Genomic DNA, 26,602 nt, shown 5'->3' on the forward strand with positions numbered 1-26,602 from the left:
GGTCAAAACAACCTTCAGTCCCAAACACTTTACTTTCAGAGACAGAAGGGGAACATTGTGATCAAGAGGTACTTTATTAAAAACTATTAGTTCAGCTAGAAAATGCATCATAAATCAAAGGAAGCGACAGATCATCAGTCTATCACAGGGCAGACACATAGAGACAAACATTCAGACTGTGTTTCTATGAGTAATTTAGAGTCTCCAGTTACCCCAACCTGCATGTCTGGTCTATGAGAGGAAACCAAAGTACCTGGAGAAAACACAGCAACAGGAAGAACATGCAAACTTCACACAGAAAGGCCCATGGTTCAAACAGGATTTAAAGCCAGGACCTTCTTGTCATGAGCTGACATGATTTGCATTAAGGTGAGTGTTATATAATTAAGATACACACTATAGGCTAATTTGTATTCTAAGGAAAACATTTCTTTATGGCTTTAAAATATATTCTGTCCTGTTCAGTGTCTGGTCAATGCATTTGGACCGGAAGATTTTGCTTTTACTCTGAAGGACTCGGGCCGGAAGTTGAGTTGCTGCTTCTTCTGCTAGCAGAGGTTAGCTAGCGGACGAAAACTGGAAACTAATGTGATTTGTTTGTCGTGAACAAGACCTCCATACCTGGAGCTGACTCTTTAGAGCTTAAGGTGTTTGATGTGCGATGAACAGACATGAGCGTCACTTTGGATATTAGACTGAAAAGAGCAAACAAAGTTTATCATGAGGGGGTAAGTTCGTTTAAGCTTCGGCTGCCAGTTTAGCCAAAAATTAACATTAACGTTGACATTAACACTAATATTAGCATTAATGTTAATGTTAGTATTAACGTTAATGTTTGTGTGTTGGTGTTTATTAATGTTACGGACAGTATATGTTGTAGCGACGCTAGCTAAGTTAGCGGTTAGCTTTGTCGTGCTATCATCAGCACATGACCAGCAGCTGATGATCCGGGTCCGCTAAGACTCAGATTTAGCTAATTATGTCCCACACAGCCATCACACTAGGACCCCAGACACATGAAGTGAAGAATACTGATTATCTCATAACAGTGGCTCCTGTTATTGTCAGTCTTCGAGGTTTAAGGCGCAGGAGAAAAAGTAAACGCGAGGGTCTGACTGATTCTGACGTGGGGTCTGAGCATATCCCAAACTGCAGGTCTTGGTGGTTACTACCGACCAAAAGTTGGACAAACAACGCCCAAGGCTCACTGATGACGAGGCTGACCTACTGTAGATTACTTAAATTAAATTTCAATGATCCTTTTCACTTTGTTTGCATCTTTGTGGTTGAAAAAGAGAAATACTGTTCATTGATTTGTGAAGAGAAACATTGAGCAGTTGTAGTGAAGAGGCTGCTGAATTTGTCTAAATTATACTTGTGGCTGATCAGTGTAAATATACCAGCAGTCAGTGTGCAGGACTAGTCTCTTTTATTCAGGTTATCATACCCTCTGATGCACTTCAGAGTTATTAGTAGTGATGTAGTTGAAATTCCTAAAAAGCTCATAATCTGGTGTGTCCCAGGTTCTGCAAAATGGGGCATATAGATTCATATATTACTAGACAGATGCATTAATTGTGATAATCTGATATTAAAGTTTAAGAGATTTAAAAAAGATGACTGTAAAAGACAGCAGACTGGATCTCAGCAGTGTTTGTGTGCAGGAGGTGGTGGCTGGTGTCATCGTGCTGGTGTGCAAGGAGCCGCTGCAGCACCACGGCATCTCTCTGAGCATGGAGGGACTGGTGAGCCTGCAGCTGAGCTCCAAGAGCGTCGGTGTCTTCGAGGCTTTCTACAACTCTGTTAAGGTGAGCTATGAGTCCCCCGGAGTGGAATACTTTTAGTTTATAGTCACAAGATCTGAAGTCTAAATGGATGCCTTCCTAATGATCCTCAGAAAAATTAGGTTTATATATCAACATAAGTAAAACATAAGGACTGAACCAACCATTTGATTCATTGTTTTAGCTCATGAACAGATAATCAACAGCTCTGTTTTTTTCTCAATTTATTTTCCATACATGCACACAAAAACTTTACACTGCCCCTAGTGTCCCCATATTTTTTGTAATGTGTAAGGTGATCTTTAGTATAATCAGTTTTTCAAATGGGCATTTTTCAGTCACTGATGAACATTTTTTTCTGTCAAAGGGAAATACAGTACTTTGAAAACCTCCCATTTAACCTAAAAACCTGATATCAGTATTTCAACTGTTTTTATTACTGAACTGTTAATGTTCTGTATTATCAATATTTATCACGACTGTACTTTTCTGTAATTCCTGTATTTCAGCCCATCCAGCTGATCAGCAGTAACATCGAGGTGGCCAAGGCGGGAAAGGTCCCAGGAGGCAAGACTGAGATTCCCTTCGAGTTCCCTCTGCACACAAAAGGCAACAAAGTGCTGTACGAGACCTACCACGGTGTCTTCGTAAACATTCAGGTGTGCAAGGCTCTCAGTTTTAATCTTAGACCTTATACGGTGCAACACAAATAGCAACAGTCAGAAATGGGACAAAAGTGGCAGTTTGAAATGCAGTATTACAGGAGGATAGTTACTGTGTTCTCACTGCATTTCAGTCGTTCTGCTTAATTCATATCGAGGAAAATGCTCAAATACTCACAGTAAGATACATGGCTAGCAAGCACTTGCTTTATCATGTTTGTATTCATTTAAGAGATACTGGTGAACCTAAATGAACAAATTTAGGGGTACTGTTATTTATTAACAAGTAACTTTAATGCATCTTTTTTTTTTTTATAAAAAGTTAACACAAAAATAGTTTTTATATGACTGGTGCAGTGCACTTCAAATTCAGTTTCTGCATATAAACTGTCCTGTTTGTGTGTCCTCCTCAGTACACTATCCGCTGTGACATGAAGCGCTCCCTGCTGGCCAAAGACCTGAGCAGGAACTGTGAGTTCATTGTGCACTGTCAGGTGAGTCAAGGATTTAAGGAGAACAGTACACCTGTCTGAGATTAGTTGTGTAGAGCTGCAACAAACAACTGTTTTAATAATCAATCAATTGGTCAATTATGTTTTCAGTTAATCGATTCATTGGATTTTTACAAAATAATCTAGAGGCCTTGAGTTTTTCAGTGATTTATTGTCAAAATATGAACCTTAAACAAGTTTGCCACACATTAACAAAAAATAAGACCAACTCTGTTTTTATATGTGATGACATTTAAACAGATTCTAAATTGTATTACATTAAAAAAAAAGCACTTGTTTACCTGAATTTCACACTTAACGCAAAAGTGAATGGATCATCAACCCTAATGAAGTGACATGCTTTCAGACATGCACTTGCACAGGACATTCAACAGTGATGTACAAAGTTTAGACAGATGAAGTGGACAAACTCTCCCTTAACAGGGGTGGGGGGGCTCAGACATAATTTATGCTGTATTGCAGCCCATCATTTTGCACACCTGTATTTTTCATTTTGTTGTTGCAGCCCTATAGTTTTTACTTGCATCTTCTCATACACTTGGCTTTATGTCTGAATGTGCATTTCCTAAACTCAGAAGAGATTCCAGCCATGTTGAACTGAGTGGAATGGGTTTGTCTGTTTGATTATCAGCCACAGAAAGTTAAAGTTGTCCCCACTCCAGTCAACTTCACCATCACTCCAGACACCCTGCAGAATATCCGTGAGGTGAGAAAACCGTGTCACTTTTGAACTCCATGCTCTTTTTAGTTTAAAGTCATACTTAGGGGACGACTTTCTTTCTGTCTTCAGAGGAGTTTACTGCCGAAGTTTCTAATTCGAGGCCATCTAGACGCCACCAACTGCGTGATCAGCCAGCCGCTAACTGGAGAGGTGGTGGTGGAGAACTCAGACGTTCCCATCAAGAGCATCGAACTGCAGCTGGTGCGAGTCGAGACCTGTGGTGAGTTTATGCTGTGAGGGGGAGCCTGAGTGGATTAATGCTGTTGTAGGGGCAGAGCCTGTGGTTTTCTAAACGTCAGCTGTGTTCAGGTTGTGCTGAAGGCTACGCCAGAGATGCCACAGAGATCCAGAACATCCAGATAGCTGAAGGCGACGTCTGCCACGGCCTCGCTATTCCCATCTACATGGTCTTCCCCAGGCTGTTCACCTGCCCCACGCTGGAGACCACCAACTTCAAAGTGGGTCAGTAAAGCCTTCAAGTCTGTTTTACATCCTGAGGCTTAATGTCTGTGTAAACTTGGAAAGTAAGTAGTAAGAGTGACTGCTACAATCATCCAAAGCCCGTGGTGACTGTTTATTAAAATAGCTTCTTTTATTCAATGAACAATCCAAAATAGCTAAATGTTGTTTATAATCGGATAATTCAAAGAAAAGCAGCACATCATCACGAGAAGCTTTAACCACCGGATGTTTGAGATAGTTGCTTGAAAAATGATTGAAGTGATTTGAGTTTTTAAACATTAAAAGCTTTAATCAACTATTAATTGGTTTGGTAATCTGATAATTGATGAGCTCTAGCCTTTTATATACAGTAACAGCCCTAAAGATAATTGTCAACAAACCGTGTTTATTTTTGTTTATGTATAAAGATGTAACATACAACTCAGTTAACTGTTTAAATGGCAGTTGTCTGTTAAGCAACTAGCAGAGCCTGCAAGAAGTTACTGCTCCCATAATTTGTCAGACACGTCGGGCCTGTCGTGTTTACAGTTTGGTTTTATTACAGTGCCGGCTCTATCCCCCCTCCAGTCTTTATGGTAACAAACTCAGCTGCTGCCTGTTGTTCTGCATTTAACACATCAAATGTGAAGAAGTAAAAATGATGTTCTCAGCACCAACTACTATGTTAATATTGTGTTTGTTTTTCAGAGTTTGAAGTCAACATTGTCATCGTGCTTCACGATGATCATCTCATCACAGAGAATTTTCCCCTGAAGCTGTGCAGAGTCTGACCCTGGGAAGCATGTCAGCACTCAGGTCAGTTCACTGGAAGTCTGCTGCTGCTGACTTCGTACTTCCTACTAGGACTTTATGTTTCAAACCTGTGCAGAGGACAGGAGCTCCCAAAGCCAGAAATAGAAATGGTCTATGCTTTTTTGGATTTTAATGAAATAACTGGTTAAAAAAGATAAAGATAAAAGACAAAGATACTGAAAGAAAAGGAGTTTAGGGTTAAGACATCACAGGGCTTTGCGTTTCCTGCGAGACAGGACAGGGAACTCGTCGACCGGCAAGGCGTGATCTCTGCAGGTGGGACAGGTGCTCTGCTCCTTCAGCCACGACCGTATACACTGAACAAACAGAATTGCTGTATTAGAGCCAGCAGCTCAGTCACCATCTTCATATTATATCTAAGACTTCACGTTTATTCTAACTTGTCTGGGTGGAGACTTGATTGTAAATTGCATTTTAATTTGAAACACTTCCCTGTTTACTCCTGAGTGGATTCGGTCAAGACAGTGTGTGTGTTTGCAGATTTTGGACACATCTACTACATGGTCAAGTTTTGTGAGCAGCATTTTGTAGAAGAATCACCCACAAGAGGAGAGGGCAGGACGTTCACCTGCTGACCAGTCAGTAGCTGCTGTGAGCTCAGAGAGAGGTGCCAGCTGACTCAGTCACTTCATCACCCTGAGACTAATCTCCATAAAGCAGAGATTAAAGGTGGGCAGAGGCAACTCACTAATGTTAGCATGATGTTAGCTCACTATGTGCTAAAAGCTAAGCTAAGTATCTGGGTTTTGGTTTAGTGGTCAGGCTCAGTGTTTGACATGACTCTTTAACTGTAATGTTATTTGTCACTGCAGTGTGCTGAGTTGACTGAGGATAATCAGGTTTAAACAAGTTTATTCCAGTAAGTTAACAATTTCAGTCAGGTGGCCATTCAGTCTGCTCTGCTTAGCAAGTCCTCTACATCACTTTTAAGATCAGATATATAAAAAAATCCTGAGATTATGGGCAATATAGTGACAAAGAATATTGTGAACCAACATTAACAGTTAACTAAACCCAGATAAACTTATCTGTCCTCTGGGTGATTAGGATTAACCTGTCAGGTGTTGAAGTGACCTGGTTATATGAAGTCCTGGCATGTCCACCTCCAAGCTCTCAGAGGCTGTTGACTCCTGACTGACCAGAACAACACTAGCCAACCACGTGGGCTGTAGTTGAACGTCCTGCGTGATTCTGTTAGGAAGCTGTGCTCACAACAGTTAACCACAGTAAATGTGTCTAAAATCTGTAAACAGTGTCTTTTTGCCTCCCAGCTTGTAGAAATAAATTTGTAAACATGAAACCAAATGCAGTAGCAGAACCTAAACATATTCAGTTCACACGTACAAACCTGTTTCCAAGCATATCTTTCTGAATCACATACCCTTCAATTTCTAATTATAGTCTAAATTAGCCTATAAAGAACATTTTGGGTACATATTTAGGTGCCATTTTCACTCATTTTACAATAGAAGATACAGTATTATCTCTAATTGAGACAAAAGTGCCATCTAAAGTTAGTGACTACTTGATTGTAAATATACACATAGAAGTCGCTTTGCTGTATAAGTTGCAGGACAAGCCAGAGGAGGTAGAAAAAAAAAAAGTGTGACTTATATGTGTACATTTACAGTGATTTTGTCGTTTAATGTTAGATGGTACTCTAACTCTGTAAACTGTAACTCCTGGTGTAACACAAGTGAAAATACTGCCCAAAACAAAGTTTCATCTTCCCTGACATTGGCGCAGTTTTAACATTACTTGAGGCAGCTGAATGAATTATAGTGTTTTTGCTCACCTCGTCATGGAAGCCGTGCCTGCACGCCAGCACATAGATGTCATCTGGGCTCATGTCATCATGACAGATGATGCAAGGATCCTCCATGTTCAGCTGCAACAAAGAGACACGTTAAATCTGATGCAGATTAAAAAGACTCACGTTTTCTTCAGGATGAACCATAGTAACTTTAGTGACGTGCAGAACTTAAAGACATTCCTATCAGTTGTACTCTGTGTTTAATGCTTATTGGGAATGATAAAACAAATCTGCTTCATTAGCATGTTTGCATTGTGAATAAAATCTACCATTTTACATTCACTTAAAAACATTGTTCTTTGTGCCTGATCTGCCTGAAGAGCAACATCTGAGTGCCCACTGTTTTTTGTAAAATATTTATCATTTCATTGCTTCACTACCTTCTAATCACCCACTCTTAACGGTTCTTTTACAATAAATCTATGTCTTGTCATTGCATTGTAATACATTGTAAAGCACTGAGCTCTCTAAATAAAATCTATTATAAAATCTAATAGAATCTATTTTCATTATTAGATGAACTGATTAGTTTAAGAGTGACTGATTGGTAATTGATCAACAATTACATTTTTAAGCTATTTTCCCTGTAAAATCAATTTAAAAGTGCTCAGTCAATCAAAAATGATTGTCTGTAGAGAAATAAACAGCAGGTCAAAAAAAGGAGAACAAAGGTGATCTGTCCAGCTGTTCAACACATCAGCTTTCTGTTGCTCCATGTTTAATAACAGGCTCAGTCTTCAGACCTAATTAACAGCTGTGCAGTCTGTACTGATGGATGAGTTTTGGACTTACTGCACTGGCATGTGTGACCCTCTGGACTGCAACTGGTTGCCATACTGGAGCAACAAAAGGGGGAGTGACATTCTGAGCTGCACTCCCACGTCGGGCAGCTTTTGCAGAATTATGCTGCTTCTCCTGTGAAAGAAAAGACAAAACATGTATGAAGTCAGCTTCAACCTGGCTCGACTGTCTTCTTTTAAATCGTATGTATTTATGATATAAAATACAGATGTATTTGAGTGGGTTTTTCACAGGGCCTGGAAAGTCTTTCCAAAACCTGACCTACCTGATGGTCCAGGATCAGCTGGCTCACTCCACTGACCATATCCTGCAATGGCATGCTGCCAAGGCTTCCACCCATGGATGAACGCAACTGTTGAACAAACCTCATCAGCTCTGGTCTGAAAACACAAACACATTTCTGTTGAGTTTTGCAGGAGGAGTTTTTTTATTTATCCAAACTAACAGTACTTTCTCATCATTTTTACTTCCATATACTACAGTACATAAGTGAACAATGGTAACAAAAGTTTTAACATTCTACTAGAGCACCTGATATAATAAGGTTTATAAGAAAATGACCAAAAAACCAGATTGAAGACAGCTCACCGTATTTAAGTATCTACAAAGCCTACAATGATGTGCCAATAATATTTTTGTATTAACATATTGATAGAGATACCTGAGATTTTTTAAAATAATTATGGCCAATACTGATCAGGACTTATTGTAGTTGAAAAATTAATCAGTGCTCTCTGGTAGATAATACAATTGTTCACCTTGTATAATCAGGGAAAATGGTGGCCAGACGCTCCATGGCTTTGTCAAACACAGTGCTGTGTGGAGGCTCCAGGGTTTTGGTGGGATGTTTGTGCTGTGCCTGAGCAGGTGTGGCTGCTGCCTTGGCTGCAGACAGCTGGACAGGTGAGGGAGTGCTGTGTGATGTCTGGGCTGTGGGCTGAGGAGAAAACTCAGTTTAAGTTTAATTTTGGCTTGTAATCAGCAAATATACACAGCAGTGCCAAAACTATTTTAACTGTAGCAATCGATCATTAGAATATGCTCAGATCAGCTCTGATACAATCCATCTCAGAACATCTCCATAAAAAATTATGTTACTACACCTCCTCATTTCTGACAAACATATTCTACTATCAGAGGTTTTTTGGTATGGTAGTGGAGCTTTTTTTCTACTGGAGACAATACAAATCTGTTGAGAATCTTAACCAACTCACTCCTGAATGTGAAGGTTCAGATAAGAGTGACGTCCTTATGCATTACATTTATTTTATGAGTTCAAGTGCTTGATTCAGAATAACCATCAGAGTGGAAACACTTCTTATTGGTATTGGACGTTTCAGCCAGGAGCCAGACTGACGAGCATCTGTTTTTCTATTTCCACTTATTGACTTGATGAATAGTTGCAGTATGTATACAGGACAATAAGTGAACTATTTGGCCATCACGAGGAGTCTTACCGGTGCAGCTGCAGGTTCAGGCTGGTTGAGGCTGAGTGGAAGCAATTCACTAATTCTTTTTCCATTTCTCACTTGATTGATCTGCTCCTGGTACTGTGTCTGTGACCATGCAGAGACAGGTCTTAATGAAAACAGGGATCATTCACAGTGTAAAGCATCTGCTGTAGCTCAGAAGGTGCAATGTGAACAATGTGTAGGTACATTATGGTAACAGGACAACACAGCCTACATTTACACCGTGTAAACAGACTTTAAAAAGTCCATCTCATGTGGTGCATCCTGGTTCCTCAGGCAGATACACTGGAAAATGAAAATGTTCATTTGAAAACATGGTTGTGCTCTACCTCAGCATAGGCAATTTTCTTTTCAACTTCTTGGACATTGGCTCTCCAGCTGTTCCTGGTAACGTCCAGGTCTTTGCTTGGGGACCTGGAAAGATGAAGGACATCACACTTAATAAGATGATACCATGTGATCCATCTTCAGTTCATCCTGTTAGCAGGGCTGATCCAAAGCTGTAACTTCACCCCTCTTACCTGTGTGCTACTTCATCTAGCTTGGTCAGCAAAGCCTTGGCGTCTGCAAGCTCTATGTAGAGGCTGTATAAACCCTGATCCCGGCTGCTCTCTACAGTTGACAACTGGGGGGGCAAGCAAGTAGCATTAAAAAAAAACAAAAAAAAAAAAACATGTTCACAATTACTAAATCTGTCTTAGAACAATAGTCAGGTGTCCATAGGCACAGTACTGTGCAAACACTTTGGGACTTCAGATGTTTAGATTCTTATTCAACACACTACATCAGGGTGGCTGATGTCTTCAGAAACAGGAGAAACAAGGAGTCCTGACCCCTGCTAAGCCCAGATTTCAACATCATGGAGTCAGTCTAGGTTTATATGAAGAGACAGCCTAAATCCCCAGTTTTTCAAAGTCCTGCCCTCAAAAAACTATGTGCAAGGTACCACAAAGAACTGGTGACTTTTTCATAGCAAAAGGTGTCACAGAAGATTTTAGTCTGACTTAGCTTTTATTGATAAATAAAACCTGTTCATGATATTATTTTTGAAAGTGTTACACAGAACTGTACGCTGACACTTCAGCTGTGTGGGTTGCATAATTAATGTGGGTAGCTCAGCCCTTCACTGCTGAACAACTTAAACGGGAACCAAAGGCAAATATGGACTGACTTAAGTGTGAAAACGAACATTTGATCATTGAGGATTGTTTTAAGACAGGCTGATAAAATGTGAATCTGTCCTTTATGACAACTAAAATATTAAACACGGAGACACAGGACTGACCTGAGATGTGTGAGACCTCCTGGTAGCAGAGATGTGCAAGGCTTCACAGCGCTTGATCTCATCCTCCAGACTCATTTTCTCAGCTGCTGACTGATTGCTGCAGAAACAAGAACGAAATGAAAAACTCTGGGATGGTTTACATTCACCATCACCGCTCTCTCACCACTTACCCCAGCTCTAGGAAATCATGCAACTTTGCTTCATATTTGGATTTCGCCTCTCGGATGTTTCCGGTCAGACTTGAAAAAACAAAAGAAAACAAATACACCGGAATCACTCGATGGATGTTTTCTTCCTTTATGTTTCGAGTGACCTGTAGAGTTACCCGGATGATCCAGCCTCAGTCTTACCTTCCATTTTCCTCCACCAGCTTTTCTGTCTCCAGCTTGAGGGACTTCAGCACCTCTTGGTTGGCTTTCTTCTCTTTCTGGTCTTTCTTTACCTCCTCTTCCAGCTTCTGCTGGAACAGTGCCAGCTCCTTGTTGGTCACCTTGACAAGAGAAAACAACCAAATCATTCAGATTCAGCTCATCACTTATAAATTCACTCGTTAGAACAGGTCAAGGACCTACTTGTATATTGACAGTGATCTTATATATGTCTTCCTCAAGGGACGCGATGTCTTCTGTGTGCTTTTGGTCGACTTTGTAACAGATAGTCGCCATTGCCTTGATCTGTTGCTCCAACTTCTTGTTGCTCTTTACCTTTTTGTTGATGTCGCCCTGGTTGGAAAAAAAAAAAAAAAAAACAGAATATAACAGCTTATACAACTATAAGCCCATATATTTTGATGTTTCTTTAAGTTTCAACTGACCTGACAGCTCTCAAAACGCTCATGAAGTTCTGTGTTCACTGCTACACTCCTCATGGTTTCCTGACACGTCTAATAAAAATAAATAAATAAATAAGACCATTTCATACTGACACACAGTTCAGCATGCATTCATGCATTTGCATATAGCATTTAGAAAGCTGGTGATGTTGGTATTAACCTGTACTTCTGCATGTTTCTTTAAAATGCTTTCCTCAGCTACCACTGAAGCAACGCCATGTGAAAACGGATCCATTTCCAGAACTCCACCATAGACCTCATGGGCATTTAGCTCCAGCTCCCCATAGTCATTAGGAAAAATGTAAGAGCTTTGGTGTTCACTGTCATCACCGGTACTCCAGTAGGGCAAGAAGTAATCATTTCCTGGGATACTACCTACAAAAGGAGCAACCCCAGCAGCTGGCTGGAGGTCATAAACATAGGGATTTGGGAGGATGGAATGGACTTCAGGTTCTGCTAATGAATAATCCAGATAGCCTGGGAAATCAGTTGCAGGCAAAGGAACATTTGCTTCAGGATCCATGAGGAAATCCAGGTCGTCAAGGATGGGTCCATGTCCAGTCTGCTGCAGGGAAACAGCATGCTTAGCCAGACCGATACACTTCCCCATCTTTATGAAGCGAAGGGAGTCCAGGAGAAAAGACTCGAAGCCACCTGCTTCTTCGATCTTTAGTTGAGCCATCTGAGGGAAATTCTCCACTTCACCCACCAGCAGAGGGTCCTCAGCAACCAGGGGACCATGCTCTTCCAAGATCTGGGCAAAATAGCTGCAGGAGTAGAAACATAATCCAAATCAAAATGAAAGTACAAAAATGGATCCATACTAAAACTGTTTATGTTACTGGCATTTAAGATTTTTTCAGGCTATGTATCTGAATACATTTTTTCAGCCAGAGAAGGTGTTATATTAAAGCCTTTGTTACCAGCTCTTGCTGAAGTGTATAGTATATATTTAAGGTGTTTTTAATATGGTTTTTCCATTTTGAAAATATTTTACAAAACTGTCACTGATGCAAGTGTTTTTAATGTGATTAAACGTAATGCAAGAAAAAAGTGACCACTGTCTAATCGTGGAACTCTAAAGTCCACTTACTGATACAAAGTCTCTTTTGTTGGGTCAGGGTTGTTGTCCAAAATATTTTTATAGTGACTTGTGTGTCTGGTGCTGTTGTATTGGTCCTCAAAATCTGCCACTTGATCTCGAAGGTGACTAGGAACACTGAATGGATCACTTGGATGAAGGAATGATCTGTTGGCAGAAAGCTCAAGTTAGAAACAGTTAATCACAGTTATCTGTGTGTCTGTGTGGGCGATCTAACTTACAAAGAGTCGTCATCAAAAAAGTCTTGGTCCAACTCATCACCTGGAGTTACGTCTCTCATCCCAGACCAAACAGTAACACCCTGACAAGAGACAAGAGGAAACACTTCAGACTGATGTTACGTGATTTTCCACTTTCCTTTTAAGCAACAGTGACCAACCAAACTTCTGACCTTCAGTCTTTTTTTCCGGCCCCGACTCTTAGCCTTCATAGGAGAATTCTGCAATGAAAAACAAACAATGTGATTTAACTCAAGTATAAAACTAAATCTCCTTGATGCTTTGATATTAAAGAAGATTAAATCTTGTTAAAGGAATAGTTTGACGCTTTTGGAAAATATATGTGTCTATGCTGAACCCAACAAAATGCTGTCAGACTCACATTTTGATTTCCATCTGACTTTTTAAAGACCAAACAATGTCCATCTGAAAAACAAAGAACTGGAAGTTTAATAATGATGTCAGAGTAAAAGCCAGCAGCAAATGAACAGGCTTTAGTTGAGTTAAGTCTTCATACCCATAATATCAAAATACTCATCCAGTATAGTGTGGCAGGAAAGATACACATCCCTGTGCTCCTCCAGAGTCCAGATAAAAAGCCTCATGTCTTGTGGTGAGGCCTGTTTTAGGTATTCAGTCACCGTCAAGCCAATGCTTGAAAAAAGCTCTGGTTTAGTACCGAGCTTCTCTAGTATCATCTCCTGCAATGGGCTAAAGCTGAACAGAGAATCGAGGTTCAGTTGTTCCAAATGTTCTGCGTAGCGTTCAATGAAGGATTTGGCAGCATTCAGGCCTAAACAGAGTAGAAACACCATTTTCTGTTTAACACAGCACCCAGAACTCTAAATATAGTATACACATCTAAAGAGCTGAGCTTTACAGCCATTGCTCATTACCTGCATTAAAATAACTCAGATAATTGCAAACATTTTTACAATGACATAAATGCTGACCTGCATCATTGAGTTTGCATGCCCAGTTGTTCAGTTTAGGATTTATATCGAGGCAGCTACTGAGGAGCTGGATAAGGATACGAGCCCACACCCGGTTCTTCCTCTCTAGTAGGAGCTCAACAGCCTGATCTAGAGTCTCCAGCGACTCCTGCTGCCAGTTCAGCATCCTTTCAGCTATCTTGTTCCCCCTCAACAAGTCCAGCTCCAGCCAGGGCTTCAGGATGCTGGTCAGGACCGACACATGGAGGCCCCTCTCCTCCCTGAATAGCTCCATGTTCTGGCTGACCTGGAAAAGAATTTGATCCCTGTACAGCAACCAGACTGAAAAGACAGAAAACATGAACATTAGTGAGTCTTCAAAAACTTTGCTGACAAATTTGCTAGTTGAGGTATGAGGTGGTGGCAGGGGAAATATAATTTCTTTCATTTTACAGATATTTTGGTGAGAGATGACAAAAACCAATAAATGACAGTATGAAATTGGCAAAGATATCTCTGATCTCAGAAACATTACACAGATTGTCCACTAGAGGGCAGCAATGATAAAATATTCAAATACACACCTGGGTCACAAATCTACATCTACTGTGATCTCTGTTGTCTGTTTTAAATTGTATGTTTTGTATTTCCTAATGTCATTACCTAACATGAATAAAAATATATATATTCAGTCAAATCAACTGATTTGTTACAGATTTCAGTTCTGCTCACTTACAACTTTTGGGAAAACGACATGCTCAGAATAAACACAGTCAGAGGAAAGTGTCATGCTAAGTGTTGCAGACATGGCACAGCCAGAGGCAATACCTTTCTGTTGACTCTGTGCCACTGAGTCTTCTTTCTGCTGCAGAATCTCATCGCTGATAGTCTGCTTATCATGAAATGACACCTTATGTTCCTTCCTCCTGAGCCTGCGTTCTTCTTTTGACTTTAACTTCTTCAGACTGAAAAGAAAAAAGAAAAAACAGGGAAAGGCAGTTATTTAAAAACAATCAAGTGCTGGTCAAGTACAGCATGAACTGTATTTGACTATAGCCTCACCTTGTACATTTCTGATTCACTTTTTGCTTCTTCGGAGTCTGTGGTTTGGAAACGGCAGCTTCAAACTGGAAAGACAAAGAAATCAGGACAATACTATTCGTGTCTTTCATGAGCACAGTAACTCTAAATGCTCACTTTGCTTCCACCAGTTCTCTTACCTTACATTTCACCAGCCCTGTTGCACCGAAGATTTTGATACTACAGATTCGGCCGACACAGTCTGGAGTCAAACATGCTTCTTGCAGGAAATCCTGAAAAACAAACATATGAGTAGACTGGATGCAGAGGAAACCACTAGCCTGGCTCCGTGCACAGAGAAAAATACACACCTATCCTGAGCCTACAGAGCTTGGCCTTTGAAGAAACACTGCTATGAAAGCTCAATTTACCTTTTCATTTTTTTCAAAAAAGGTTGATGTCTTGAGGGTCTTCCAACAGGTGATGTGATATTCAACAGTGCAGCTCTGACAGCAGCATATTTGAATGAAACCCTAAACAAATATATAGAAATATATGTGAAATTCATCTGTCCTCTTAATATGCCAATTACAAAACGTCCTGGATCTTTTCATTGCTGCATTTACCTTAAAATCTGGGTCAGTGAAGTAGATTTCAGCTTTCAAGTGGCTAGGGGATTTTGCAAGTCGACAAATGGCATCTGGAATAGGAGGAAATTTACACAACTCTATAGCACGCTCAAGAATTTCCTAAAAAGAAAGAAAAAAACAAAAAACAAGTTAAACAACGTGAGAATTTGCCCAATTTTATATAAAACTGTTATAAATAGTTTTACTTTTTTTATATACAAAACTGAATAACAGTAGATATAGTGACAGTCTGAGGTTTATTGTGTCCCACTGACTTTGCATGGTATTTTCTAACATGAAATTCACTCAAAAGTTGATCTTTGCAGAATTATTTGTCACCCCTTAATGGCTGAATTGCAAGGCCACAAAACACAAATCAAAAAAGTTAATCTGTTTACCTTGATGACACAGTAGAAGATGTGTTAGTCACAAACTACAGTAACAGCATGTCGCCTGCAGCCATTTTCAACTGCTTATATATGAAAAATTCCTCCCTGCACTATTTAAAACTGATCCACTAACTAAATGACTCAGAATATCCCCTTATCTAGTTAATGGCTAACTTGTAAATATTTATTTCCTGCAACAACTTCTTCAGAAGAAAAAAAAAAAATCTGGTTTGTCAGTGAAAAGCTTTTAATGTGAAGTAGCAAAAACATGACAGCAGAAATTTAACACAGTTGCAAAACAGCTGAAAATTAACAGTAAATTAGGACTGAAAACACTAAGTACTCAAACAAAAACTCTGTAGTGAAACAAAATTCAACCACAGAGTTGCAGGAAGCTACAAAGGTACTGAGAGCCGACCGTGAGAAGTTGAAAACAGACCTGGTTTCTCCAGATATGAATACACACCTAAATGACAACATACCTTCAAATAGTCTGGTTGAGTTTCTTTCACAATCTCTTTTGTTAAAGGCCAGGTGAGTTTACCAGGTGTGATATGATTCTTGACCATCTGCAGAGAATCTGAAAGTTGCTCTAGAGCAACTGCAAACCTGTCAGAAGAAGAACAGACACATGTTTTACAGTCTGAAACACCAAAAAGTGTGACCCGATAACACAAAACTGCTGGGACTGGAAGCTACTCTACCTGTTTTCTTTGAGATACACTCTCCCAAAAGCATAGTAAACCAGACACTGAAAGGTCCTCTCCTCAAATGATTTGATCTTCTCCAGAAGTTTTTGGGCTTCTACAAGTTCCTGCATTTCACAAAGCAACCACAGATAAAATAAATGAATTTCCGTTACAATTGTTCAAGCTTCAACTTTATATTTAATTTAATGCTCCGATTATTAAGCCCATTTTAATTTCAGCCTCAGGCAAAAAAAGATCAGCATATCACTAATCTTTGGTTATGAAACTATTATTTTAGGGTTAGATGGGCTTCTAGCACAGCTGCTTTATAATGATTAAGGTACAGGCAGATGCACCAAAACGATATGTAAAAAAAAAATATGCCCCATCAGTGAAGTGTAAATGAGGTGCAATTACCGATAAAGCTTAAAGCTGGCACCTGATTGTACACTGACAATATAAATATGGGTCCATTCCATAATGGAGAGCAAATGTCTCTCCTTAAATAACTGAAATAAATTGTAGTTTGTGACTACAATATGAATAATTCATTATATATCATTAAAAACCTATTACTGACTGCGGGTGCCATTCAGGCCTAACAAGCCTATTTAGGAGTTACCTCTGGCTGGCCGATTTCTGTCAGAGCGGATGCACGACCATACAGTAACAATAGTACATCCAGTGTGGAAAGTCCAAGTTCCTAAGAAAGCAAAAGGAGAGTAAGTCATTCTTACATCTGTTATAGCTCATTGCAAACCCAGAAATAAGAGACTAACAGATACTCCCAAAGCAGATTTAGAGGATTTCACAAGGTTTGGGCATTTCTGTCTGTAGGGGACACTGAACCCAAACAGCAGTAACTGACAGGAGAAAGCATGTCATAAAAAGGCCCTCAAATGCAAATAAAGCTGTGATGTTCTATTTACACTGAATATTGCAATCTTAAACTATTATAGTCTGGGTGGGGCAGAGTGGACAAATGTGAATGCACAGTAATACAAACTTGCAGATTGAGGCACACTGACATAGCTCTTAATGCTCAATTTACATTTGTGGACAAACTTGTACTGTCATGCAAGGCGCATAATGTTTTTATTTTGCTAAACAGATCTACATAACTACTATAACAAAGTTACAGAAAAAAAATCTGCATATATTAGTTATTTGAATGTGATTAAAAAATGTTGCAAATTTTAGATCAAAGGTTGTGCAACATGATTAAGCGCTACAGCTCCGGCGTCCATTTGCAAAGCAGTGATACGATTACCTTGGCTGTGTTGGCTTCCAGTATGGACAGGGACTGGCTGAAGGCCTGTTCTGCGTTGCGGCTGCGGAGGTCGGTCAGAGCAGTATGGGCATCCTGTATTATAGATCTCAATTCTCTACACACATCTGTTTTAGCATCAGCCGCTTTCTGGTTCTGAAGAGACTGCACATCACAGCAGGTCAGCCACTTCATTCAGTGATACCATCATCATTTAAAAGATAAAAATTTCTCAAATTTTTCCTAACATGTTCCTAACATGCATATCGCCAAACTTTGCTACAGAGGCTGAGACAGTGAGATGGCAGCCTCAGTGAGTCAATACGACAGGCTTCGTAATGCTAGGTGTGCCTAGAGAGGTGTTTTCAGCTAAACATCTCATGCACAACTAAACTAAAGATGGATGACACGTTAATTTAATGACCGACAGTTGCATCACATGATGCAGGAACAGAGTCTTACCTCATCTTCAGACTGAAAATTTCTGTCCTTTGGCTTCTTCTTGGCTGTGCTACTGGCCTCTCCTTTTCCACTCTTAAAAGAAAACTCACTGGGAAGCACAAGATTTCAAATCAGATATACAGTCAAACCATATATTTTTTTTTACAACAGTGTACTTCATATCGTGATTGTAGAAACAGTTCCTCGATGAAGCTGAAAACTCATATCTATTGCTAACAGCAGAGACAAATGTTTCAGTGATTACACTTGCCTCCATATGGATTTATCTCAGTATAAAAAATAAAAATAAATAAAACCACCAAATACATTTTTAATCTATAAACACATTTGCTACAATAGTAAACTCAGGTCTTAGAATAAAGGCTCAGATCATTAAGCAGTGACATATTTCTAAGCACTGAAGACAACAGTATTTCCACAAACCTTTTTGAAAGTTTCAAGTCTTTAGCCCCAGTCTCTGCATGTGCAGTCCTTTCACTTTTCCCTAGAGATAGAATATAATTTTTTTTTAATATCATGAACATAAAACTACTTAATTTGAGCTTCATATAATGTCATGAGTTTGTTGACAAACAACTGAACAGGCCTAAGTTCTCATATTGCAGGAAGTGCTGATTCACAAGCTCATGACCTAGGTCAGTCAAGCCAAGTATTATTTTCTCTGTAACACGTCAGCCATCTCGATTTCCAAACATGGCATTTGTTCTGAATGTAATTTCCTTGTGTCCAACAATGTAACCCCCTAAAGATCAGCTTGTAATTCAATAAAGACCTCGCACCTTTTCATAAAACTCAGAGACAAATATAGAAACATGCAGATTTGAAGAGTCATTTAAAAAAAAAAAAGATTTTTTTAAAATCTACATTTGGGCTTTTGTTTTTGTGCAATTGTGAACTGCACAACAAAACCAAATGGATGTGGGGAAATTCTGTCTGTCATTCTGTGAAGCCTCTTTGTACAAACTGAGGGAACAGTGTGTGTCCATCCCACAATGTGGTAAATTACGTTTGCTAGAATGCACAACCAAGCCAAGATCTGAACAGAGGTCATAGTGAAAACAACTGCATTAGGAGCTTAACTCACCTTTTGGATTGTCCTTTTTAACCTCGAAGTCCTGTAAATACACAGGTTAATTATTAACTGAAATGCATTCAAACTCTTCATACAAACAGAAAAATAAAACAAAAACTACTTTCATATGTCAAAAATATTCAAAAAGCTGCATTTTCATACTGAGGGTTGAAACAACTATTTTCAGTACCCAAGATAAAAGTTTTCACTTTTTAAAATTATACAATTAAATTTATCATTTAAGACTTTGTCTTTAAGCATTTACATTTTCCACATTTAAATTTTTTAACATTTAATTGTGTATCCAGCATAGAAAACTTATAATGGTTATCTCATTTACTATTTTAATTTCCCCTTTTTCAATTAAGATTATTTGCCAGCTTTCTGATCAAACAGTAATTGCTACTCTTGGCCCCTAGGGTGTTGTAACAGGAATTTTTGAGTTTTAGGTTATACAACTGATCGGTTACTTATGAAAACCATCAGTCAATTGCTGTGGAGCGAACCTGTTAAGTCAACTAAAGTGATGATCCCTGTTTAGATGTTGCTGAGGAGACTGAGAATAAAAACAGAGGAACGTGGTGTGTTTCTCTCCTCTACAACACTTTCTTTGGCCACCCCTTCCCCACTACATCACACTCTGACTGGAGTGTTTGTTACACCTCTTTTGGACATGACAATCACTTTTCACAAAGTAAATCAACTTTCATAGTTGTGTCCAACACTGATGAATTATGAGGACATAAGAACAGAATACTAACCTTGCTCTGTGGACCTTTGCCAGGTCTAAAGAAAAAACACAAAAACACATAAGTTTATCATCATTTCTTAACTATACATGGCACAATGTACACAAGGTAGCACACAAATACCTTTTATTCTTTGGCTGCACACCTGAAAGAAAAGCACAAACATGAAATTCAGTTTTGGGACAGAAAACCAAGAAGGATGATTGTATCCAGATTAGTAACTAATTATGTTGTACCTCCATAACAAAACATAATCAGGTTTTAATTAGATTTTTAAAAACATATCTGTTGAAAAACACCTGGCCCATAGACTTTACATTGGGATGAAATTACACTTTTTCTAGGCTATGGGAAAGTTTTACAAATATAAAACTTTAATGGATTAAAAAAAAAAAGAAAGAACAAAAACAAATCTTGGCCTGTCTTATTGATGTCTACAGGGAAAATGCTTTTTGAGCCACATGGCCATTTGAGTTGCAATACCATGAATGACCACTGAGAAAAGGTGACATTGTTGCATCCAGTTAGTTCAATGCATCCATGATGTACATAAGTAGATGTGTGAACATGAGTGAAAAGATATAAAGACCTCTGAGTCCTGTTGCTTCACTGAAGAATCTGACAAGTTGCTGTTCCAGGTCTTTCACTCCATCATGATCCTCTTTACACAGACTCTGGGCTGATTTGTTGGCTTCAATAGCCATTTTGATCTCTCCAAAGTAAAACAAAGCCTCACAGTAGCGGTAGTGACCCTGCAAACAAACAATACATTCACTTCTAATTCACATAGTTATGTATAGATGTGAAGTTCAGGGGTATAGTACAGTAAGCACAGTAACCTCAGAAATAATCCTGAACATAAGGATCACTGACATAAAGACTGTACTTCTACATTGTCTGCTACAAAATTCTGAATTATTTAAAATGGAGTACACATATGTCTATGCATACTGTATGGTCTTTCTCAAACAAAAATCAACTCAGTGACACACAAGTGAATGTCTAATACCTTGGTACCTGATTAACTTTTTAAGATTTTAATTTTAAAAGAATTTAAGTGTTGTGATTCCCTAAATCTGTACTCAAACACATCTGTGATGTGGAAAGATGCCTGTCTCGGGACTGGTATTGATACTATGGCTCATTTGTGCAATAAATGCTGGATCACTCCTCTTTTCCACAGCACTGTATCTGCATGACAGAGATAAGTACCTTTGCCCAGAGTGGTTTTATCAGAGTAGCACGTTTCCCATCACCAACTGCTTTTCTGCAAAAAAAAAAAAAAAAAAATCATGTTGTTTAAACTGTGAAGGAAAAGACTTTGCTCAAAACAAAAGATTGTCCACTCCTACTGCGTGCATAATCGTTATGAGCTGCTACACAAGGGAACAGTTAGATTCTTGAAATTGTCTGTTTCGACTGAATCATCACTGTGGCAGATGTTACTAAAAAGCCTAAGGTTGAGGACATTGCTTTTAGCAGAGACCACATGTTTTGTCCTCTGCAGTGTGCACAGTAATTACTCAATTTTAACCAAACAGCATAAAATCTAAACACTTTTCTCAAATTCTGTAGTGTTTTTTTGTCTTTAAATCCCCACAGCTGGTTGCTGATTACTAATACTACATCTGTTAACCTGATCAAGCTACAAGTTTTCCACTTACACAGGACACTGAAGGACATGAGGTACTTACAGATACTGCTTGCATCGGATATAGCATAGGGCTCTGTTTCCATAAATTAGGTGGTTGTCAGGGCTGGATGGAAAAGAAAGGAATTAGTAGTTGGAACAATAAAACCTTACATAGTAACCCTGCAACAAATCCCATCTTTGATAATCTTGTATTTAAATGTTTGTTGTCAATATGGTGTTAAATGAGCTTTAAGGCCTTTCCGAGGGTGTGGTGGTGGTACTGTGTTATAATGGGAGGTGTTTGCAATATTATATCCTCTTCACGTATTAAATACACAATGTCAGCAAAACTGAAATACATGAACTTTGCAAAGAAGAGAAACTGCAGAGCCATTATATTTCACTGCATATTGAACATTTCTACTAAAACTGTCTCACATCTGAGACACAAAAAGAAAATATTACTTACTAAGAATTGATGGCTTCGGAATAAAACTTCACAGCATTCTCATACTGCTGTTTCTGAAAGTTTTCATTCCCTTTCTTCTTCATTGCTTCACTTTTCTGAAAGAGGAACAGACAAATCCAAAGTTTAATTCAAAGAAAGAAAGAAGAAGAAAAATAAAACAAAAACATGCAATCTGTAAAGATTTGTCCACATTCAAAATTTATGAGTTTAAGTGCTACAGGCTATGACTCCTAGTCAAATCGAGGCGATAATAGCAGAAAGTAGAGAAACAAAAAAACTAATTATGATACCTAATCCCCAAAAGTAATGTGAGGAATCACTTTCAGACTGTGAATAAAGGCGAGGCAGTTTTAATGACACTATACCATTAACTGGTCATCATGCGTCATCATTAGGCAGCAGTGTTTTCATAGCCAGAGATGTGAGTTCAGATATCCAAAACCATTTTTGTTGCCAAAGCCTTTGTTCACATTTCCCATGAATATGGGTGAGGTCTAATAAGCTTTTTTCACCATTATCCTACTTTACAAAAACATGGGTGGAGGCCAGTATGAAACAAAAGCCCAGATCCTTATCAAAAAGTCTCTGTATATACGTGTATATATAAGTTACAGAAAAGTGCAACGGGTGTCTGTTTAAGCCAGTGTCTAGTCAGATCACAGACACATGCTATAGACCATGTTTCTGGTGTCTCACATCTACAAGATCTTCAGATGGTCGAGCCATCAGTGACTTCATTGTCATCTCATGTTTGTTGGACATGTCCTGGACATATGTAGCATCTGAAAGCAGAAGACAGAGGTGTGTTAATCCACACAAAAACCAGACTGATTCAAATAACAAGCTACATGAAATACCAGAAATGTCTTGTGACTTCGTGAAACAGTAACGTGTGTTACTGAATGGTTTGTGCGGACCAGTCTACGTGAAATGTATCTTACACTCTGTGAAGACAAGGTGCAGGGCTAAGTGGCAGATATGTGGATGGCCAAACTCGAGGACACGGTGGCGAATATCAGCTTGTGCCTCTCCTGTTTGCTCCAACCAGTATAACGCCTCCTCCAAAGCCTTACTGTCACGCTGAGTTAAATGTCAAATACACATTAAAAAAAACAACCAAAAAACAAAACAAGCCTTTATGCAAATATATTTTTGACACTGAAGTCTAACTTCTGCACATCATCATTTTTTCCAAACTTACCAAGTTAAACATGTTGCTTAGCTCAAAAATATACCGTGTTAGCTCCTTTTTCAACTATAAGAGAAAACAACCAGTTAGATCAAAGTCAACAGTAAAATAACAGCAAGGATGTCAATAACACTTCTCTCTACCCTTTCAGCAGTAAATTAGTGTGTAATACATTAACTGAGATGACTTCCAAACACAGACTGTAGGTCTTCCTGCATTATACCTATTTCCCAACTAAGATTGTTTATGTGAGAGGAAAGACGATGTTGCACACTGCTTTAACTGACCTGATTTTTTTCTCCTAACTGATGTGGTGCTAAAATATAAGTAATACTTTATTGATGTTTTCTCCGTGCAGCCTCAGTGTAGCCCAAAAACCCCTATACAGAAAAGTCTTTGCTGAAGTGATGTATTTACAAGTCAAAGCCATATATTCAGCAGCTTCAGAAATTATTCAACCCCCTTCACGTTTATTTTCACCAGGACGTGTTCCAAAACTACTGGGTATCAGTGTGTGTGTGTTAAGGGGCTTTTAGACCAAATCTCTATATAGTCAACCTACACTTCCTCTGTCCAAGGCTCTGAGGATTGCTTCCAATATTTCTATGTTGTGCAGGTGCTTCAGACTTAGATCTTCCCAGTGCCTTGAAGGAGACAATTGCAAGCTCATCAACAATGCAAAAATGGAGGACTTAAAATGTTATTAAATTTTAAAACTGGTCTCAATAGTAACTGCACTTACTTGGAGCTGATTAGACCTATTTCGACAGCCCAAGAAGCAATAGAGCTAGTCCTGTCACACTGCAGGAGAATGGGAAGCCAGAAGGCACAAATTTTCATCCGTTGGCCAGCTTTTTTTTTAATATCCAAAGAGATATTTTCCCATCGTTTATAAAGTTCATCTAAAAAACAAGAAAATACAAAAAAATACATGAAGTTTCACTCAGCTCAGAGGAGCAGCATTTACACAGATGCTCTGTATCAAAAAACTGATTGCTGTGATGTGAAATCTACTCATGACAAACAGGAGCTTCTGATATTATAAAAATGGACATGGTTTGTAACCAAATAACCAGAAATCCCAATGCTACACCATGCTATACCAAAACCTATTTACAACTGAGACAAGTGTTCCTTACCTGATGGATGGAAGGTGATGAGTGTATCATTTTTCTGAATGGTCAAAAGTGGGAGGGGGTAGGAGAGAGAACACTCAGTGACTTACAAAGACATGCAAGTTAGCTAAATACTCTTAATTTTATTATTAATAACTCACAAAGTTTGTCCTGCATCTGGTGTCTTCAAAGTCCAAATACTCAGAATCGGAGTCTGAATCTGACATTTTGTTCAATTCTGCAAAAAAGTTGCTATTAACCACAAAAATACATTTTAGGTTTCTATTTCTGCAAATTATGTTTTTATTAAGTTACATTATAATGCAGCAATAAAATGCATGTGATTCAAAAGGTTTGAAATTAATTACCATGCAACAATTATCCTAACTGAAAATTAAATCAGGCATCATGTTGAACGTAAGGTAATACCTAAAAAGCAAGTCTAGACAAGCTGGTCATTATTAGGAAACTGAACAGAAGGAGTGACAACCTGACAGCTTGGAAAAACAAAAAAAATGACAGTGTCATGATGAATCGGTTGGAGATTATCGGACATTACAAGACTGTGTTTAATATAATTGCAAGCTGAATGTCATAAAGTCTAATGTGTAAAAGAGATGTTATCACGTATGTATGATTTCATGTATTTGATTCGCCAAAACTGCAATGAATAAGGGCAAACATTGAGCCAACACCTTGGTCTCATTGCAATGAACCTCAACAAGCTTTTCCCTGGAGACCTAAATATGCCAGTAGCCTAATTATTTTCTAACTATCCCTGCCATACCCACCGCTGATTACATGGATCAGGTGTTTTCAGTCAGTCAGAAGCTGAAAGATACTGATTCACTTTGTCTCTCCCGATTCTACTCTGATCTTAGATGGTATCGGCCATCATACCATAATGCAAAATGATACAAAAATAAAATATTTTTAATGCCCATTTATTTATTTATTTATCAACTTAACATTTGCAGTTGATCTTATTACAGATGCACTTAAATCTGTTATTGATTACATTTACTATTTTTGCTACGAGGCTAACTGATTGATAAAGTTTATCTCCTACCCAGCACAAACATGCCACAGCACCAGAAATGAAAGTCATCACAACTCAGAAACTAGGAAAATGAAACAGTGCAGCAGTGATGACTAAGGTTAGTAACAATCTTCCATCAGCAGAGTCATCATGCAAACAATCATTACAGCACTAACACAACCTCATATGTCTAGTTTAGTTTGTGTCCACTAGACATTCACACCTCGCAGGCTCACAAAAAAACATATATGGACTTCCTCGGTGATGTCGGAGTAATTGATGGATCACAGTTTCAGATTAATAAACCATCAGAAATAGCACAGCATTAATATTTAAGTTGTTTTCATTGCAGGTCCATTATTCTCCAGTTACTTTTAAATAAAATATACAAAAACAGGCCTATTTTTCTAGTATCTCATACTCTTTATATTGTGTGTGAAGGCAGTTTTTTTAAACAACCTATCAGCCTTAAAAATGATGTATCATACCCAGCGAGGTCAGCTCGGCCTCCTCCCTTAGATAACAGTTTTTGCCTTTTTCTTGCTCAGAGTTGGTCTAAGATTGATCCTAAATTAATAACAGTAAGTAGATCCATATGAGAGAATGAGCCTTTTTCTTCACCAAGTTGTCTTTTATTTCAAATTATTTTTATATGCCTTTATGTTTGCAAATCATTCTGCAATAGCATTATGACAACTAACTAAATGTGGGTGTGGTTGGACTAGTCTAACTTCATGACAGAGATTACTCAGGAGTTTAACGCGGGACCAAGAGCTGGCTACTTAAAGCTAACGCTAGCTACGTTTTCACCTAATATCGTGTAGTCAATGTTATTGTTGATAACGGGAGCAAACAGTGAACATATTGCTGCGGTTATTACACATTGGCCTCGTCTCTGTATCGCATTTCTGTATTATTTCCATCAGTGTGTGCAAACAAAACCCCTTGATAATGGAGCTAACACTGCTCCTTCCTATTAGCGTCTAGACTATTAGCTCAACGCACATAGTTTAAGTATAGTCAGAAAGAAGCCAACACGTCGCATAAAGTGTGAAGTTTGTCGGATTGGTGAACGACATTAAACGGTTAGGCGGCGAATGTAACTTTCAGATATTTACTGCGGTTGTTTTAATAACAACGTTGCGTAGTTAACCCCACAACACTTTCTTTCTATCTAGTTTTAGCACCACATCGCCGACTATGACCCAAACCGGTGTTACACTTTATCTAGTTAATGGTACACCGTTTAGAGGCTGGTTAATGTTAGTAAGGAAGAAGAAAACACTTACATTCAAACAACTATGCTGTGAACGACGAACAGCCCTCTTAGCTTTTCCTGTTCATATCAGTGAGCGGAAGTAAAGAACGAAGCTCCCTCTACGTAGCTACGTGTCGTCACCACGCACGAGAGGGGCAGAGCGTTAAAGGCGCACAAGCTTCTTTATACCTTCATACTAGTAATAAAATTATT

General features: G+C 38.7%; 2 protein-coding genes across 4 annotated transcripts; one reads left to right on the forward strand and one right to left on the reverse strand.

The window, feature by feature from the left end:
• The first annotated feature begins 521 nt into the window (after window positions 1–521).
• On the forward strand, window positions 522–7,261 carry vps26c (VPS26 endosomal protein sorting factor C). Of its 2 annotated transcripts, XM_026327776.1 has the most exons (9): window positions 522–728; window positions 1,665–1,808; window positions 2,294–2,443; window positions 2,860–2,940; window positions 3,590–3,664; window positions 3,749–3,899; window positions 3,989–4,141; window positions 4,829–4,936; window positions 5,435–7,261. In XM_026327776.1, the coding sequence occupies exons 1-8, from the start codon at window positions 672–674 to the stop codon at window positions 4,909–4,911; spliced, it is 894 nt and encodes a 297-aa protein (XP_026183561.1). In that variant the 5' UTR covers window positions 522–671; the 3' UTR covers window positions 4,912–4,936; window positions 5,435–7,261. The 2 variants fall into 2 exon arrangements, with proteins under 2 accessions (XP_026183561.1, XP_026183560.1); XM_026327775.1 differs by having other exon boundaries at window positions 4,829–7,261.
• Window positions 4,404–26,480, reverse strand: ttc3 (tetratricopeptide repeat domain 3). 2 transcript variants are annotated; one of them, XM_026327774.2, is made up of 46 exons: window positions 26,421–26,474; window positions 24,254–24,344; window positions 24,117–24,150; window positions 23,720–23,879; window positions 23,540–23,621; window positions 22,990–23,043; window positions 22,730–22,868; window positions 22,485–22,570; window positions 21,789–21,883; window positions 21,381–21,443; window positions 20,899–20,953; window positions 20,276–20,438; window positions 19,810–19,831; window positions 19,699–19,723; window positions 18,950–18,980; window positions 18,289–18,349; window positions 17,866–17,953; window positions 17,407–17,568; window positions 16,759–16,839; window positions 16,152–16,261; window positions 15,930–16,056; window positions 15,056–15,178; window positions 14,861–14,962; window positions 14,630–14,722; window positions 14,472–14,536; window positions 14,238–14,374; window positions 13,431–13,751; window positions 12,995–13,270; window positions 12,860–12,903; window positions 12,651–12,698; window positions 12,481–12,560; window positions 12,251–12,406; window positions 11,318–11,924; window positions 11,140–11,208; window positions 10,898–11,047; window positions 10,676–10,815; window positions 10,496–10,564; window positions 10,326–10,422; window positions 9,562–9,665; window positions 9,370–9,454; window positions 9,026–9,124; window positions 8,327–8,505; window positions 7,834–7,948; window positions 7,560–7,682; window positions 6,750–6,842; window positions 4,404–5,250 (listed from the first exon to the last, which is right to left on the reverse strand). In XM_026327774.2, exons 2-46 carry the CDS (start codon window positions 24,317–24,319, stop codon window positions 5,140–5,142), a joined length of 5,190 nt encoding a protein of 1,729 aa, XP_026183559.1. In that variant the 5' UTR covers window positions 24,320–24,344; window positions 26,421–26,474; the 3' UTR covers window positions 4,404–5,139. The 2 variants fall into 2 exon arrangements, with proteins under 2 accessions (XP_026183559.1, XP_033181431.1); XM_033325540.1 differs by lacking the exon at window positions 4,404–5,250 and having other exon boundaries at window positions 6,593–6,842; window positions 26,421–26,480.
• Between the last annotated feature and the right edge of the window lie 122 nt (window positions 26,481–26,602).

Source organism: Mastacembelus armatus, chromosome 14 (assembly GCF_900324485.2).
Source record: "Mastacembelus armatus chromosome 14, fMasArm1.2, whole genome shotgun sequence".
NCBI classification, from domain to species: Eukaryota; Metazoa; Chordata; class Actinopteri; order Synbranchiformes; family Mastacembelidae; genus Mastacembelus; species Mastacembelus armatus.

Bases quoted from the DNA above. Each gene is read 5' to 3' on its own strand.
- vps26c (XM_026327775.1), top strand. From the start codon at position 672: ATGAGCGTCACTTTGGATATTAGACTGAAAAGAGCAAACAAAGTTTAT. The intron at 729-1,664 runs GTAAGTTCGTTT...GTTTGTGTGCAG, and splicing joins ACAAAGTTTATCATGAGGGG to GAGGTGGTGGCTGGTGTCAT. The intron at 3,665-3,748 runs GTGAGAAAACCG...TTCTGTCTTCAG, and splicing joins CCCTGCAGAATATCCGTGAG to AGGAGTTTACTGCCGAAGTT.
- ttc3 (XM_033325540.1), bottom strand. From the start codon at position 24,319: ATGTCAGATTCAGACTCCGATTCTGAGTATTTGGACTTTGAAGACACC. The intron at 18,981-19,698 runs GTTAGTATTCTG...GTGTATTTACAG, and splicing joins GCAAAGGTCCACAGAGCAAG to GACTTCGAGGTTAAAAAGGA. The intron at 7,949-8,326 runs GTGAACAATTGT...TTGTGTTTTCAG, and splicing joins ATTTTCCCTGATTATACAAG to ACCAGAGCTGATGAGGTTTG.